The 16,308-nt window shown below is 48.0% G+C and overlaps 1 protein-coding gene across 5 annotated transcripts in view; it reads right to left on the bottom strand.

Moving 5' to 3' along the window:
- Nucleotides 1–1,097: 1,097 nt before the first annotated feature.
- Nucleotides 1,098–16,308, bottom strand: part of LOC1272037 (netrin-B) — a 56,554-nt gene continuing 41,343 nt past the window's right edge. For all 5 annotated transcript variants that reach the window (XM_061646841.1, XM_061646858.1, XM_061646851.1 and 2 more), the window contains exons 3-8: nt 8,537–8,725; nt 6,668–6,817; nt 6,113–6,208; nt 3,980–4,045; nt 3,625–3,826; nt 1,098–3,499 (exon numbers count right to left, since the gene is read on the bottom strand). In XM_061646841.1, the coding sequence (XP_061502825.1) occupies nt 3,358–3,499; nt 3,625–3,826; nt 3,980–4,045; nt 6,113–6,208; nt 6,668–6,817; nt 8,537–8,725 (845 nt within the window). In that variant the 3' untranslated portion in view covers nt 1,098–3,357. The remainder of the gene's footprint in view (nt 3,500–3,624; nt 3,827–3,979; nt 4,046–6,112; nt 6,209–6,667; nt 6,818–8,536; nt 8,726–16,308) is intronic.

A 16,308-nucleotide genomic window follows, 5' to 3' on the forward strand; every position in this document is an offset into this window, starting at 1 on the left:
AAATAAACCATTTGACAGCAATTCAAAAACATCTTGAATGTGGTGAATAACAATGTTTGCATTCGAAACTGACTTGGAAAGCCCTGTAACAAAAACCTTCTGCTTATTCTTGTGTGTAACGTACTGTCCCTTGCTCTGCTGCCGTGTTTTATGAGGGTAAGAAAAATGGTCAGAAAAACCAAAACAACAACAACAACAACACTCGAAAATGAAGCCATCGCGAGCAGAGTTGTCGCTTTCGGTGGCTTTTCCCTGTGCTACAGCCTCACAGTGCCCGGGCGAAGGAGCAGAAGTAAGCAGGCCATTCCAAAACTTTTGCCTTACACAACACTAAAAGACTTCGAGCTACTTTTCTTACCCTGCCACTCACACACACACACACACACACACACACACACACACACACACACACACACACACACACACACACACACACACACACGCACGTACACATCCAGCAACGTGCATACCCCGTTTTAGAGTTTTCACATCTTTGTTGCGGTGGTTTTGTGTTTTTGCTTGCCTTCTTTCTACTTTCTTGCTTCATTCCTGACAGGAAGCTTCCTTGCTGGGCGGGCGGTAGAACCACTTTCCTGCGAACAAACCTCCCCGACCGACGGGTGTTGTGCTTTCGGGCAGGTGGAAAAACTTTCCAATTTTTCCTTCCAGCACACACACGCGCGCGCGCGCTCGGAGGAAACAAAACTTTCGACATAAAACACTTAATACCCGGTCGTTCGCTTATTTTCGACGAAATAACCACCAACGGCGAAGCGCAAAGTTTTGGAGCAAAACAGCAACCACTTCCCTCTCCGAGAGGGGGGTGATGAGGGTGGGCCCACAAGGGGAATGGCCGAAGGAATGAAATAATGAACGGTTGCTTTGTTGGATGCGGTGCGTTTGTTTGCGATAGCCGTACATTACAAATGGGCTAAGAGCTGGCCAAGAGTGAACCTATTAAAAGCAGAACCCATTCGGTAGAGTTTTCGACGCGACGCTCATAAGCACACCTTGCGAATGACACTGAACAATCGGTTATTTCTTTCTTTGCTAACCAAAATAAAAAACAAAACACACAAATACACAACACGAGCAGCTTATTGGTTAGGAAAACTTTATAATATATACAGATAAAATTCTCATCACAATCATCATGCAAATTGTTTCCTCGCGTACGTACATCGGTTGTGTTGCGCACATTGCTAGCGCAAATCGCGACCTTCCTCATCGGACGCTTGTTACACACTCTAGATGTTGTCCTTTCTCGCCTTCTTTCCTGCTCATTTCTCCATGTAAAACCTTTCTCCTGCGTTCGCTTTCTGCTGCTTACTGACTCCTTTCCCGTTCGCTTTTTCCGTTTCTGTGTTAGTATTCGTTCGATTAATTACGCTTATGTTTTGCTTTTTTTTTGTTTTGCTTTGTTTAAAGGTAAAGCACTCAGTATGGGAGCACGTGCTTGACGCCTCCTCCATATTTCGTACTTGTTTTTTCTTCTTCTTCTTTTTATCTTATCCATGAAGGAAGGATGAAAACGAAATGAAATGATTCACTACGCCTAATGTGTTATACATATGTGTTCTGTTCTTCTCTTCGACTGCTTCTTTTCTTCCTTCTTCTTTGTGTGTGTGTGTATATATCTATATATATATATATGTAGATTTACGTTATGATATATCGGAAGTAACGCATCGGAGCAAAAAAATACCCAGCGGCGGTCGGCTTGCAGCGCAAAGTGCATCCACTACGAGCGCAAAAAAAAAACACTAAACACAAACCAACGGGAGAACTGTATCCGCACCATCCGTGGCAATACATCGCTTGCGTTAAGATTATTTCTGTGCGTACGACTTAGTTTGTGCCACTTGATGTCGTTTGTTTTTTTTTGTTTTTTTTTTGTGCTGAGTTTGCCTGTTTTTTGCTTCTGTTCCATTTTTGTCGATTTCCGTTTGCATTGTTTAATAATAATTTTAGTATGATACATGGACCCCCCTACAAAGACAAGTCAATAATTGCCGTTGCGTGTGCTGTTGCGTCTTATGTGTGCGTGTCGGTGGATGATAGAATCTCAAAAGATGAGAAATTTAACCTTAAAAATTATAGAAAGAACAAGAGAGAAAGTAAAGCTTCTAAATTATTTACAACAAAACGTTTAGAAGACAGAAGAACAAGCAAATAAAACAGAAGAATAGGAAAGAAAGAAGAAAGTGAAGGTAAAGAAAAAGAAATGAAAGAAACAAACCAAATAAAAACAATAAATAAGAAAACAAATGATAGCCTATAGCGCCTTTACGCACACATGAAAAAAAAAAACAACAGCAAGCACCCGCCAGCCACACCATTGCACCATTTGAACATACATACACATACATGGTTGGTTTTCGGATTTTGCATACATTGTACTGTGTGTGTGTGTGTGTAGGTGTGTGAGTCGTGCGGATTATATACTGTACGAGCTCACACAAAAGTTAATCCCCCGGAAATTCGGAACTAGCGAGCGTCCGGGGGCGTTTTGCTCCTGTCCCTGTCCCCCTGTTCGGTCTTACACGGTACTTACACACTATAGCAATTCTAACTTCTCGCCTGCGTCGTCGTCGTCGTCCTGGGGGTGGATTTATATTTTGTTTTTTTTTCTCCCCTTCCTTTCTCCCCGTTTGCATTATAACGCAAACGCACCCTCAAACACTGCTGCTGCAACAACAACAAAAAATGGCACCGGAACGAAGTAGGTAAATCAGTGGACACTGTAGGGAACAGGGGAGCAGGAGGGGTAGGGAAGGGATGGTGGGTATGCAACAGCGCAAAAGCTGGCGGACAAAGTGAGCCACTTCCGGGGGCACAACAGTACAGCCACCGCTTCACTAAACTAACAAAACAGAAGAAGAGGGAAAAATCACTGAATACAGGCTCGTCCATAAAAGCCGGAACGCTTACGACGCCCGATAGAGATTACATGGGTGGGTAATAATAATTTAGTGGAAAGCGTGGGCCCACCTGGCGGGCAAGAAACAAACGGATCCGCTTCAAAATTGAACCAAAACGGGAGTGATGAGCGATTGAGGTGGGGATGGAAAGGGTCATAAAAAATACTATTGGCGGTATGCCATCTCGCACAAAGGAAAGCCCAGACGAACGCTCAAGTGCGTCTGGTCAAGTACGGCAACCAATAAAAATAAAACAAATCAAAGAAGAGCGATCATCTTCCGCTGAAAGCTATTTCGCCCTTTCTTTCTCGCTCTGCCGCAGTGCTTTTCGCTCCGGACTGATCGAGACGACCGATCGCCGTTATCGAAAACGCTGATTCAACGACGCAGCGACGCCATATTGATTATACTTGGACGCTGACTGTGTGTTGGCGGCTTAGTAGCACGAGCCCGCCTGTTGCTGGTAGCGCCGCAGCCGCCTGTTCCAGTCGTCCTTCCACTCGATGATGATGGTTTTCGGGCCGAGCATCAGGTTCTCGCCGTTGCTTTTCGCATCCATGCCGAGGATCAAGTAGGACCTAGTAGGATCGTGGGAAAATGAAAAAACGCACGAAAAAGGGAAGAGCAAATGTCCGTCATAATATCGCATTGGAGGCAGCAAAACACGAATGGATCCCCAAGACCCCTATCTAGTGTCACTTACTTGTTGATCTTGATGTTGGGACAGCGGCAGTCGAGATTCTTCGCCGGTACCAGCAGCCCGATGCTCGATTTGCGCTGGCTCGCCAGCAGCAGCGGCCCGTTCGACTTGAACACCGACTGGATCTGCAGGTTGAAGCGGACCTCGTCGCGGGGCGCATTCTTGCCGCCGGGTGTGGTGCGGCCCGTCACCTTCGCCATGATGGCTGTACCGGAAGCAACGACAGGGGGAAGTTACAGAGTGATGGTTAGCAAGCAAAAACAAAAAAAAAAAACAAACAAACTACTGCCACGTCACTGTGGCTTTACTGTGTAATTGGGGGAGAGGAAAAAAAAGTGTAAACAAACAAAGACATTACCATAATCGCGCTTGCAGAATTTGTTCAGATTGAGCCGCTTGGTGTCGAATTTGCATTTGCCACAGTCTGAAAGAGAGTGAAGTGGTATGAGAAGAGAAGGGGGAAAAAAAGAAGTTAATTCTAGTATTGCTTTCATTTCATTATCCTGTCGAAGCTTCAGCAACAGAAGCTGTGCACAAAAAATGGCGCTTACAATCATAACAAACGCTGTTTGGGGTCTTTTTTTTGCCTCCATCTACCAACCAATCTGTTTGTTGCATCACTTTCATGCGTTGCTCTGTTTTGAAATGTTTTTTTTTTTCTGTTGCTTAAAGCAAAATATGTTGTTTTTTACCGCTTCTGAGCCAGCCAGAAATTGTTTACCGCAAACTGGATTATGAACTCAGCCAACAAAGCAGAGCTTCAAAGCAAACACACACACACACACGGACATAGATACGTATGAAAACAAATTTTTAATCTGTTGCCAATTTATTTATATGCAAATTTTTCGCCATCCATGAATATCCATGAATGCAGCTAGAATGTGTAGTGTGTGTGTGTGTTTTTTTTTTTTGTTGGTTTTCTTCTGTTTTCCACTCCATTGGATTCGCCAGTTGGTATCACGGTCGTATTTTTTGTTGTCATTTTAGAGATTTTGTTTTTTCTGCTGTTTTCTTATTGAGAATTATTATCGAGAATATCAATTCCAATAGGTGAAACGAATCGAAAACAACAATATTTTGGCTTTTGCAAACAGATATTGCAAAAAGGGAATGAAGGGAGTCGCATTCAGAAAAAAAACACACACACATTCAAACGCAAAGGAAATGTGCACTAATGGAAGAGGAAACCAGAAGTGTGCAGAAAAAATATGCATCGATACGCTAATAATTGTACACGTACATGGGTAAAGCTTTCCGCTGCAGAAGGAAACAAACTTTGCACCAATGTACAGTGGTGGTCTAGAATATAAGAGGCCTCGCTTGGATTTGATTAGTTGTTTGTTGTACACCCAATATTTTTGAAATTTATATATTACTAACTGGCCCTTAAATCTTAGTTATTAAAAAAAAAACTAAAATATTCTATCTTTGCTTTGTCTCTTGGGATAATTGTATCCTCACAGTATCCGATTTTCAAATGTAAACAGCCCGCCGCCTTACACCAAGTGTCAAAGTGCTGTATACAACAATAACAACAATCCTACTCTATGTATGGGAGCTATAAAGTTGTTATTAAATTAAGCTTAATGTAACATCTGCACTGCAAGTCTTCAAACTTATTATCATACCACCATAGGGTGTGGTTGCAAAGTTTCGTTGAAAATGATCAAGCCGTTTTGGAGGTAGCTGGCAACAAACACCGTGACACGAGATTTTTATATACAGGTGTCCCCCGAGATACGACTGTACATGGGACCGAAAAAATATCCCAAAGCAAGGCGTGAGTCGTAATAGACGTAATAGGTCAAATCTCTGTGAATATAAAGTGTATAACCGATGTTGAAGAGTCGGACTCTATGATATCGTGTATTTTATTTAAAATAATGTTCGATAATGTATCAATTTTCCTCCAAAAGCCACGATATAGATATTCAAGACCGGGGACTTGTGGAATCTGTGGAAATTTGTTTGTAACGGTTATCAGCGTAGAAATTCAAAAAAATATACATCAATTTCGTCTCAATGACAACTTTTAACTGTCAAAATCAAAATCGTCGTATCTGTGAATGTGCGAACTCGAGAGGGTCGTAACTCGGGGGACACCTGTACTTGACAAAGACTGTAGAGACCAAAAAAAAAACCTAAACAATTGAAGTAGAAGAAAATTTACTTAAATTAATTAAAAGATTTTAGTTTTCAGTATTTAGAATATCTATCATTACTTTAAGCCTTTCTTGAAACAGTTTTTAGGGTTTCTGTTTCCCTCCTTTGTAAAGCGCGATGAGGAAACGGTGACCTTATCCACTTGACCAGCACTGTACAGCCTTGATTTAGGGGTTCTTTTTTAACTTTAGTATTTATTTCGGGACCAGCCAAAAACAAATAAAGAAGAACAAGCAAAGCACACAGGACAAGAAAGTTCTTATCGTAACGCCACAACCGTAAACACACCGTGGTGCGGTGGTGGCGCTGCTGCTAGTTTACTCACTTTCTTTGGTGCTTTCGCTCGCGTCCGGATCGTACTGGTAGGATTCTGGGGCCGTGTTCTGCGCCTGATGGTTGATGTTGATGACGCGGGGAATTTCTGAGCACCGGAAAGAAAAGGAAGAGAGACAGAGAGAGAGAGAGAGCTATCGTTTAGTAGTGTGCACGAAGCAAAATTTATGTACAGCCATCTCGAAACAATTAATTTTGCATTTTTAATGTGCCGTACGCGGCTGATAACCAAGGAAGCATGGAGAACACACACACACACACAGCTCGCTTGGAAGCAGCTTGACTTTTCATTTGTGTGTGTGTGTGTGTTTGTTTCAGGTCACACACGCACTGGTTTCGGTTTTAATTAACTGTCTCTCGTTCGAAAACGGGTGAGAGGGCCTGAACCACGAGGACGCCGAAGAAGTAGCAGCACAGTACCAGTCGTAACAGTAGTAGTAGCAGTGGAAGGCAGACACTGCCACTAGACACCAGCACACTTGTGGAAAGGGTTTGGGGAAACCATTCTACCAACACAAACCCACCCAATGCCCCCCCGGATACGTACTTATGCACGGTGCGATATGCGAGCGGCTCTGCTGGTAGCCGCGGGCGCACCGGTTGCAGTTCAGTCCCGTTACGCCTTCCTTGCAGGTGCACTGGCCCGTCGTGTGGTTGCAGCTCTTGCCGGACGACCCGATCGGATGGCAGTCGCAGGCTGTGGAAGAGAGAGAGAGTGGAGAAGGAAAGGCAGTGAGTGTCGGACAAGGAAAAATAAATCAAACGAAAAACTAGAGTAATAGCTGGTAGTGGTCATGATTTATGGAGCCGCACCGCATCGTTCTGCCGCGCGGTGGTTTCGAGACCGATCGCGTCGATTGTTCGCGATGGGGCCCCGGGACAACAAACGGCAAGGCCACCCCGGTGCGCGGTTTTCGCTATCTTCTGCCGCGCATCAGCCGCCTGGAGGTTGCTGGCGTACCACGTGCGCGGAGGTACCGAGGAGCTCATTTCGCTTCCCAAAACGATTGCCTGCGCACAGCCTGCGGCCAACTTCCGCCAAACGTTCGAGATGGTGCGCTGTGTGTGTGTTTTTTTTTACCGTTACTGGAATTGATTTGAAAGCAGTAGAAGCTGGCGTGTTTGCAGGAGTGGAGCCTAGGAACGGTTAATGATGATTGACTTCTTGCGAATTTTTGTTTTTTGTTTTTGTTTTTGTTTTGCAAGTGCTGCAGCTCCCTGCGCCACTGCCACGCTAATTAGAGCAAGCCGAACCCCATTGACCCACGTGCGCTGTTGTCCTTGGCAGTGATCTTTAATCAAACTATTGAGCGAGACAGGCCATCGAATGGCACCCGCCGTCTGAGTATCAACGCTATCAGCTCCAATAAGCAAAGATCTGTCCACCACTGTAGGGCGGCCTTGAGCATATCGCGCATCCGCGAACAGCGCTCTCCGTTGCATGGTTGTTGTGCATCGAACCGCTGCTACGCTCCTATCTGCCGCGCTTGATCGCGTCCTGCTATCTACGGCCCGCGGCACTGCAACCAGCGCCGGGCAGTAAATCTTGTCGCGTGTCGCCGGGCCCTGGCTGGCGTTTCACACCGTGCCGTTCGCCTCCACCAAATGTCTCTATTATTTACCTTAATTAAATACAAACGCGTTCATCACGCACCCGGCCGGCCCAAGTGAAACAGAAGCATTCATGGGGTGTGCGCCCTCCCCCGACGCCCGAGTCTGTGGCTGGGTCTGGGTTCGAGGTGAATGGCCATTCCGTTCCTTTTTCTTTATCTCAGTTTTTATGTTTTTGGTTTTGTCACACGCAATCCATTTCAAATTACACGCAGCATTCGGTTCGGCTCCGGCGGCACCGTAGAGCGTTAGGGAGGACTTATTCTTCAACGCCTCTTACCACTTTGCGCAAACCGTAGCGAGAGGCTGAAGGACACCGAGAGCATTCATTGCTGCTGGACTGTTTGGATTAGGCCGAAGAGGAAAACAGTGCTCCGTGGCGGCACACCAGGTGAACGGTTTACTTCAACAAGCTACAATCTAGTTGGAGTTGGCTGTTTGGAAGATATATCAAGATATTGGCGAAGTTACCAGAACCAAAAGATGCTCCAGATGTTCAAGCGTTGCGGCATTTGTAGTCTTCATTTGTATGTTCTTCGTTGTCTAGCATGATCTGTCAAACCCACCACTTGCCTGACACGGCAGCTCGTGTGGAGTGACAATTATCCTACGTGATTCATGATGCACCACCTGACCTCGCTCCGTTTTCGGCAGTGGCGACAGTAGCGCGCGGGTGTTACGCTCTGCGCTCTATGATTAAAACCCTCAAAACGGCTCGAGGTCTTGAGAACACCACATCAAGGAAACCTTTTGTACCAGTACCTTTTGCTTAGAAGTGGCATGTACGGTTTACATCAATACTTACGCTTGCAGGTTTTCTTGTGCGTGATCGGTTTGGTCGGATCCTTGAAGAAGCCCTCGCGGCAGTAGTGGCAGTGGCGGCCGGTGGTGTCGTGCCGGCAGTCGGTGCACACGCCGCCCGAAACGCGCCCGGACATCTTGTACAGGTCGAGATTGAAGCGGCACTTCCGGGCGTGTCCGTTACACTGGCAGGCTGGAAGAATGAAAAAAAAAGGTCGTATTAAACATTAAAACATTGAAGGCTAGGCTGTAGATGCATCCTCCGAAGGATCCGTTTTTGGGTACGCAGCATTCTACCCGGCAGTAGTGCCCGGATTGGAATGTGCCTTCCTGTTCCTTGGGTTGGGTTTCAAATTGCCTGCAAATTGGGTCGCATATTTTTACAAAGTCAAACAGTCCCGGAGTCCCTTTTGGATGATTCCCCTCCCCGGGATTGGTCCGGAGGCGTACACAAACAAAAAACCGAACTGAAGAAAAACATAAAAAAAAGCAGCAGGAATGTAATTGATAATTCATTACTCCCCCGGGAGGGAGTTCTCGCTAGCGAGGAGCGGCGAAAGGGGCGCCGACACATGCATACATAGAGCCTCGGGCACCCTTTTAAGGTGATTATGCCCGATAGGACGTCCTGCCCGCAAGCCCACCCGCCCGCCCCACCCTCGTGGAAGGACGTTTGATTGGCCGAACGCGGGAACGCAACCAAGGAAGACATCAGCAATTTGTCGCACGGCCGTAAGTGCCCTACGGTTCGCAGGCTCCGCAGGCTCACCGAGCGATCAATCGAACGGGCAAAAGACGTCGACGACAACGACGACAACGTGTGCGACGAATATGGAAACCTGCTCCCATGCCGTGATGCCATGTCGTCCGGGCCCGACAGGGCAACGGTGGAGTGGTGTGCCCGAAAACGGCACCGATGAACGCGCGAGATAGCGAAACGCTTGCTGCGGAATCCGTCCGACCCCGTTCGGATGCGTCCGGACGGTCGTAAAAGGCAAGCCAGTGCGTCGTCGTCGTTGCAATCGTCCCGGGAGCCTCTTTGCCAACAGGTATGAATAGGCTGCTTTGCACAGTGCCAAGCAATCGGGGAGAGCTTGGAGGAGTTTTTTTTTTTTTTTTTTTTTTTTTTTTTGAAGAAACATTGGAACATCAGAAATAGGTTTTTATTCTTTTTGGAGGAGCTTCCATCACAATGGAACAATAAAAGAGGTCTCTTAAGAACGGGCCCCCGCGGACGGTGTTTTTCGTGACGGGTTCGACTGTCCCGCTGCGTTCTGTTACGGCTCGAAGGTTAAAATTGTCACAGCCCTCTCTCTGCTTGGCGGCACGACTTCTTTTTTTGCACACACCGTGTACTGATTGCTAACAGAATTGGCTGTAACTCCTACCAAGACTCGCCTGTTGCTCAGTTTTCACGCGCGATCTTCCTTTGGCACAGCTCCACACCCTGAACAGCTCCCAGTTGGTGGCAGGTAGGTGCGGGGGGGGGGGGGTCTATTAGCAATCCCAGGCAACGGTACCTATTACTAATTCTCTGCCACTTCCTTTCCCAACGTCTAAAACGCAATGAGGGCTTGATTCGTAACACCGTAGACCCGGAGCCTCCAAAAGGAAGACCTTTAGGAATGGAGACCTCCGAGGACAGAAAACAGTCTCCAGACCACACCCCCCCCCTCCCCCGGCCAGCACGACCAACAAGGACATGAAGATCCCGGACCGACCGGACTGGTTTCGTGGACTTGACACATTCCGAGCGTGTAAGGTGCTGCGCTGATGCCCGATGCCCACAAAAGGCAGTCAAATTAATATCAATAAACATTTGCCACGAAACGTGCTCGCGGTGCTGCGCTTACGCGGTGACGTATTGGCGTTGATCGATCGGCCCGATCGCTTCCATTCGTCTTCAGGCATCACTTTCACGCTGAGCCTTTTATTTCCACTATTTATTGCTGGAATCTTGGGGCTTTTTTTCGGTTACGTCGCTGCTTTTTTTTCTTTGTTTTCTTCTTTTCGCTGGAATAAGACGACTGGGTGAAGCCGGGTGGAAACGGCAGGAATTGTGTCACTGTTGTCGGCCCCCAGTTGCCGCGTTTCCGCGTCCACTGGGCAGCCGAACAATCGTCCAAAGGCCGGAGTTAGCTTTTGTTGGCAAAAAGGTCAACCAGTGCCAGTCCGGCGATCAAGATAACCAGTACCGAGCAGGTGAGGGGTGGCATGAATGTGATGAAACCGTGCAGTCAGAATTGCTGCCGCCGCTGCGAACATTGTAGCCAGCGCAAGTGTGTACATTCTGTTGGCTGCTGGGATTTTCTGCAGCATTCAGCAGAGCTGGTAGCTATCGGCTAGTTCCCGTTGATGTCTTGCTGACCTGAATTTCACCTGCAAGGGCGGGGGGGGGGGGGGGGGGATGTTTCGAGTGCGTGCGAACTGCTTCCAACTACGGAGAAGAAGGAAATCCTTCTTACTGGAGCATCAAGCCGCAAAATCAAGGTCTTCTTGGAGATCCCGCGCGAGAAGTCATCGCCCACTACATGACGCAACGTGCAAAACCCTATCCCGTTGATCGAAGCATCCTTCGAGGGATCTCTCGGACATTCTGACACCAATAAATGGGAATTGGGAGATAAAATCCTCCTCTTCCTGTCATTTCTTTCCCCTCCCGGGTCCAATGAGGACAAAAGAGGAAAGGGTGCTTTCAGTTTTACGAGCACAACCGGACAAGGCAGCAGCAGCAAAAAAAAACAAAGGCTGCCCCATAAATCAATTAATTAGTGCCTACTAACGCCTCCGTGGCCGAGGGGGCACACGGCTCTTCGGCGAGAACCGGCCCGGCGCAAACGATCAGCGCCGGCCGCGAGTGGACGTATTAATTGAAATTTAAACGCAACCTGTCGCTCGACACTCGTCTGTCGAATTTCGGGGTGGAATCGGGGTGGATTGTGCAAGCGAATGGCGGGGTACGAAAACATCTCTCCCCCAATAAAGCAGAGCCCTCAATCGGTTTATGGAACCGTTTTTTTTTCTCGAGAGTGGCTATAAAATTAGGTGATGGATTCGTTTTTTTGCTGTCTTGTTGGGTTTGTTTGTTTCGACACCAGACAAGTATGTGTGTGTGTGTGTGTGTGTGTTTGGTTGTAAAAAATCTGCACGACTTTCGTTAACGTTTTTATTCCGATAAGCCGGATGCCTTCGCTCCGATATCCGGCTCCGAAGAGTGTTTCTTGCAGACTGTTGAGCTGCTGATGAGCAGGTTGGCCGTTTCCAAAGGCATTGCACCAGACAGAGCGTGAGAACGACTGACTGAGACGCTTTTTTTTTTTTTTTGGATGGCAATGCGTTTTTCTTTGCTGTTTGCTTTCCACCGAAAACCGAAAAGCACCGAATTTGGCTAAAATGCGCACCCATCAGTAGCGGCAATCAAGAGATAAAGTGGATGATATTCATTAAAGCTCGATTAGCAGCTGGAAGACCGTGAATGCGATGCCGATGCGCCGATCCGATGGCGATAATCCCGGCCGGCAAGCGCGAAAGCCTTCTCCAACACTTTGGAGGCTATCGCCGTCGTAACCATCATCTGTTTGTGATTTTATTTACCTTTCCCGTCTGACATTTCCGTCACCAAGAGCGGCATCGGCACTGGAGCTCCAGGAAATCGATAGAACTAACCACCAGCGGTATCCGCAACCGGTTCACTCCGAAGCGACCGAATCCAATCGTCGGACGATTCCTCGCGCTGTCGAAATTGTGCCTCCTTGCAACAGGTTTTGTGCGCTGACCGCTCCCCATGTTTTGAGCGGCGGGCGTGTTTATGTAAATTATGCAAACAGCATAAAAATAATGAACAAACCAGCGTGCATGCATGCCCGTCGGGTGATTTGTTTCCGTACGGTGTGCCTGTTTGTCGCACGGTTTGATCGGGCCCGTGCTGTCGCTCCGACCTTACACCGTGTGCTCGAGTTTCGGCACCTGCGGAAGGGTGGGAAGACTGTCCTCGCGGCTGATGATGTTTGACACCTCTATCGAAAGCGTGCGTAAACATAGCACACGCGTCCTCGCCGAACCCTGCAACCTGCTGTAACTTGAGCTTTAATCATCCGAAAATACGTGTGTGTTGCATTATTCAAACCGGAGCGCGAGCGCTTCTGGTTTTCCAACGCCGTCGGACACCGATCAACGAACCTGCGCACTACAGGCAGGGTCCGAAAGACAAGCTTTTTATTGTTCAATTTTAAGTTGGGAGGATATTGCGCAGAGAAGAGCGTGCAGCGAAAGTGATCCACAGAAGCTTAGGTATTTTTCGGCGAATGGAAAAGCTGGCAACGTTTCAATCACAACTAACATAATCGTTAAATAGATGCCTAATTTCTGAAAACTCAAACTCTTAGGCGTTATTAATCAAAGTTTGAGATGAACATTATGAAAAATTAAAATGTTACAGATGCAGTGTAGCCTCATCTCCAATTTCGAATATGTTAATGCCCGATGCAGAAAGCTTACGTTTAGATTCTTCAAATAAGCTGCATCGTAAGCAGTTAAGGATCTTGAGGTCCTAAGCGGTAATATGTTACGGGGACCATAAAATATGACTTGCTCATATTGAAAGACGTCAGAACTTATTATTATATCGCGATGCGATGTTTGTATTGCATTGTTTATTCAATGTCTTGCAAGGGCTGTCTATATGTCTAAACTGAACTATTGCCTTCAAAATCCCAACAGTTTTTTAACTGTCATCTATTAAGCCCGTAGCTACTTCAGAATGGTTAGAAGCGGATAAAAACTGTTTGAGAAACATGCTGACCGTAGAGCCTGAGGCCCCAAGTGGCCGCTTCAGAATTGTAGGCCTCAATTTTGGATGTCCTTTGCCATTTCAACCAAATTAAGAAATACATCGCAACATCTCAGTCCCTCCGTTATATCGTCTTACCGCGCATCCCAGATGAAACAACAGAAACAACTCAGTGGTTTTGTTTGGCGGATTAACAAAAATTAACATATAAAATACAAAACCGGCCGCTCTGCCTCACACCTCCAGCACAAATTCTTAGCAATCAGAAAAGTGTTCACTGCCTCTCTTGTTCCACCTAACCGTCCCAGCATTCCCCAAACACTCCAGACGCGCAACAATCGCGCGGAGGGGGGACGCTTGACAACGCTCGCATCGCACCACCAGGCAGACAATTAGCGCTGCCACAAGAATCGGAAAATATAGACGGAATGCGGCCTATCGCTTGCTATCGCTCGCACGAAACGTCAAAATTAGTGGCGTTCATTACCGCGCGCCTAATGTCACTCATTATTGGGTGCCGTTTTGCCTGCGCGTCGTCCTGCCGCTCCGAAACCAGAGCAGATCGGCGGCGGTGGCGGCGGCGGCGACCCGCGGTAATTCGAGCCGAGGTGCGAATCGTTTGCACTTTCTTCGCCATGCCCGCCACCTCCACGCGGAGGCCCCGGGGTGACTAAACACCCACCCTTCCTTCCAACTCCTCCGGCGAATGCCAGGTGTGGCGCGCCCTGAAACCGGCTCAGCGGTACAGTATGGTTACGACGATCGTCATTAGCATTAATGACACGCCAATTAAAATAATTCTCACCTCACGCACAGTCACACACACACACACACGGCACGTTTGCACGGATGGAATGTACGACCGCCGGCTTCTCTCGCTCTGTCTCTTACACCTTATTATTAGTGAATGTGCTTGGATGTTGGATTTTGTTTCTTTTTTTTTCTGCTGTCTTTCTCTCCTCTTTCTAATAGTGTACATTCATGTTGCTTCACATGTTTACCGCGCGGGTTCGGTTGAGGGTGCGGCTGCAGCGAAGCGAGGGGTTTTGCGATATTATGTGCGCTTGGCGCTTGAGAAACGTGCAGCGAATAATAACGCTCCACCACGCTGCTCGGTTCGTCGATGATGGGATTAGATTGCATACTGCATACTGCCTTTGCTTCCAATTCGATTCCAATTCGCCCCAATGCGAGATGCTGGAACTGGAGCAGCCGGGGAGCCTTTGCTTGTGCCTTTCGTGTTGATGCCAGCGCCTTTCAATCTCTACAGCCTCTCTCTCTCTCGCTCTCTTCGATGGTAATGTTGCTAGCTGGTGACATTATGCCAGATCCTACACCGTCTTGGGTGGCTTTGAAGGATTGAGTTTTGAGCAGTAGAGGAAAAACGAAACAGCACAAGGTTTCCAATTTCCCAACAGCGACAACATCGGCTAGTGTGTGTGTGTGTCGGGTCGCCGAGTGCCGCCCCGGCCTGACCTTTTCCCCAGCCATCGTCGGGGGGAAAAGCATCAAATGGGTTTTAATGGAAAATTTATTTGAATTCCAATCCTCCGACCTCGCGCGGGATCGGGCCAAGAGATCCGAGACGACTCATCTCTTCGCCCCCCCCCCCCCCCCTGGCAGTGGACAAATTGGAATTTATGTGAGTGGGTTCGTGTTTATGACGATCCGAGCAATTAATATCGATTTATCCGTGACGAGAAGGGGATAAGAGCGTGCGCGAAGAGCAGGACGACGCAAAAGTGGTCGAGAAAGATTCAGATTCTGGAGGAATACGCAACGTACAAGTATGGCACCGGAAGGTAACGCGCACACAGTAACAGATCAGTGCGTGTGCGTGCGTGTGTGTCTGGACAATTAATCGGATTTGAAACGATTCCATCATTTTGCAGTGCTGGTGCGTACTGGACGGTAATTTAGATTGATGAAGATGCGAAAGCCTATGAACCACTCTCTCACACACACACATAGCCATTCGAAAGGGCTCGCCCACCGCACTTTGCTGTCGAGTGTAGGCCGTCACCGAAAAGCGTTACCCAAGCGCACGAACCTTCAAGTACCTCCGCCTTTTTTTTGGCTCTTTCGTGCCGTTACCTAACGGTCGGTAATAAAAAATCCATTCCCTCACGAAAAGTTTCTCAAGTGACTGCCCTCTTCCGATTTTTATCACCACCCTTTGGGGGGTTTTTTAGTGGTTTTTCGCCTCGTAAATCTCGGCGACCAGCGCGCAAACCGAAGGTCGTCACACATCAAACATTGTAACGCTGCGTGTGCGTGTGACGCTCCCTGTGCGGCGGGAGAGGGAATTCGGCCATCATTCACAAGTCCGCATCACAGCGCATGTGTTTACAGCTGGTGGGCACGTTGAGCAACGATCCTGGCGCGAGAGTGCGCACATCCTGGAAGTGCCAAGACAAATAAACCGTGTTGGGAGTCGCCGCAGCCGATCAGATGAAAGCGCCAGACACGCGCGAAACGGAAGTATCGTGAGGCATGAGGCAATCGCGCGTAAACAACACACGGTGTGTGTGTGTGTGCTGCGACCGGATAGAACTGCGCCCTTCGCCATCGCCCGGGAGGAGTCCAAATACCGCCGTCACACCGACTCGCAAAGACATGATCGCGCGAACTGTCATCGACGCTCGTTCTCGGGACTGTCCCGAACGCGCGTCTTGCGTGATTACAATAAAATTATAATAAATTACCGGTAATCGGTGATCATTACCGCAGGGGGCCATTATAGGTTCGGTCTATTATGGGCGCAATAATATTGCAGGCTTTGTTTTCGTCGCTGCCACTTCCACCGCGCTGTTGGTCCAGGAACTGCACCCAGGGCTGTGCCTCCTACGCAGCAGCCAAGGCGGAAGATAACGGCTGGCAGGTATTCGGGGTACCTCAACGGAGGTCAAAAGACATCCAGAAGAGGGAACTATTCATGGCACAGCGTGTGCGTTGGCCGACGTAAAGTAGGCGCTGGCTGTGACTTC

The sequence above is a fragment of the Anopheles gambiae genome, chromosome X (assembly GCF_943734735.2).
Source record: "Anopheles gambiae chromosome X, idAnoGambNW_F1_1, whole genome shotgun sequence".
Classification (NCBI taxonomy): Eukaryota; Metazoa; Arthropoda; class Insecta; order Diptera; family Culicidae; genus Anopheles; species Anopheles gambiae.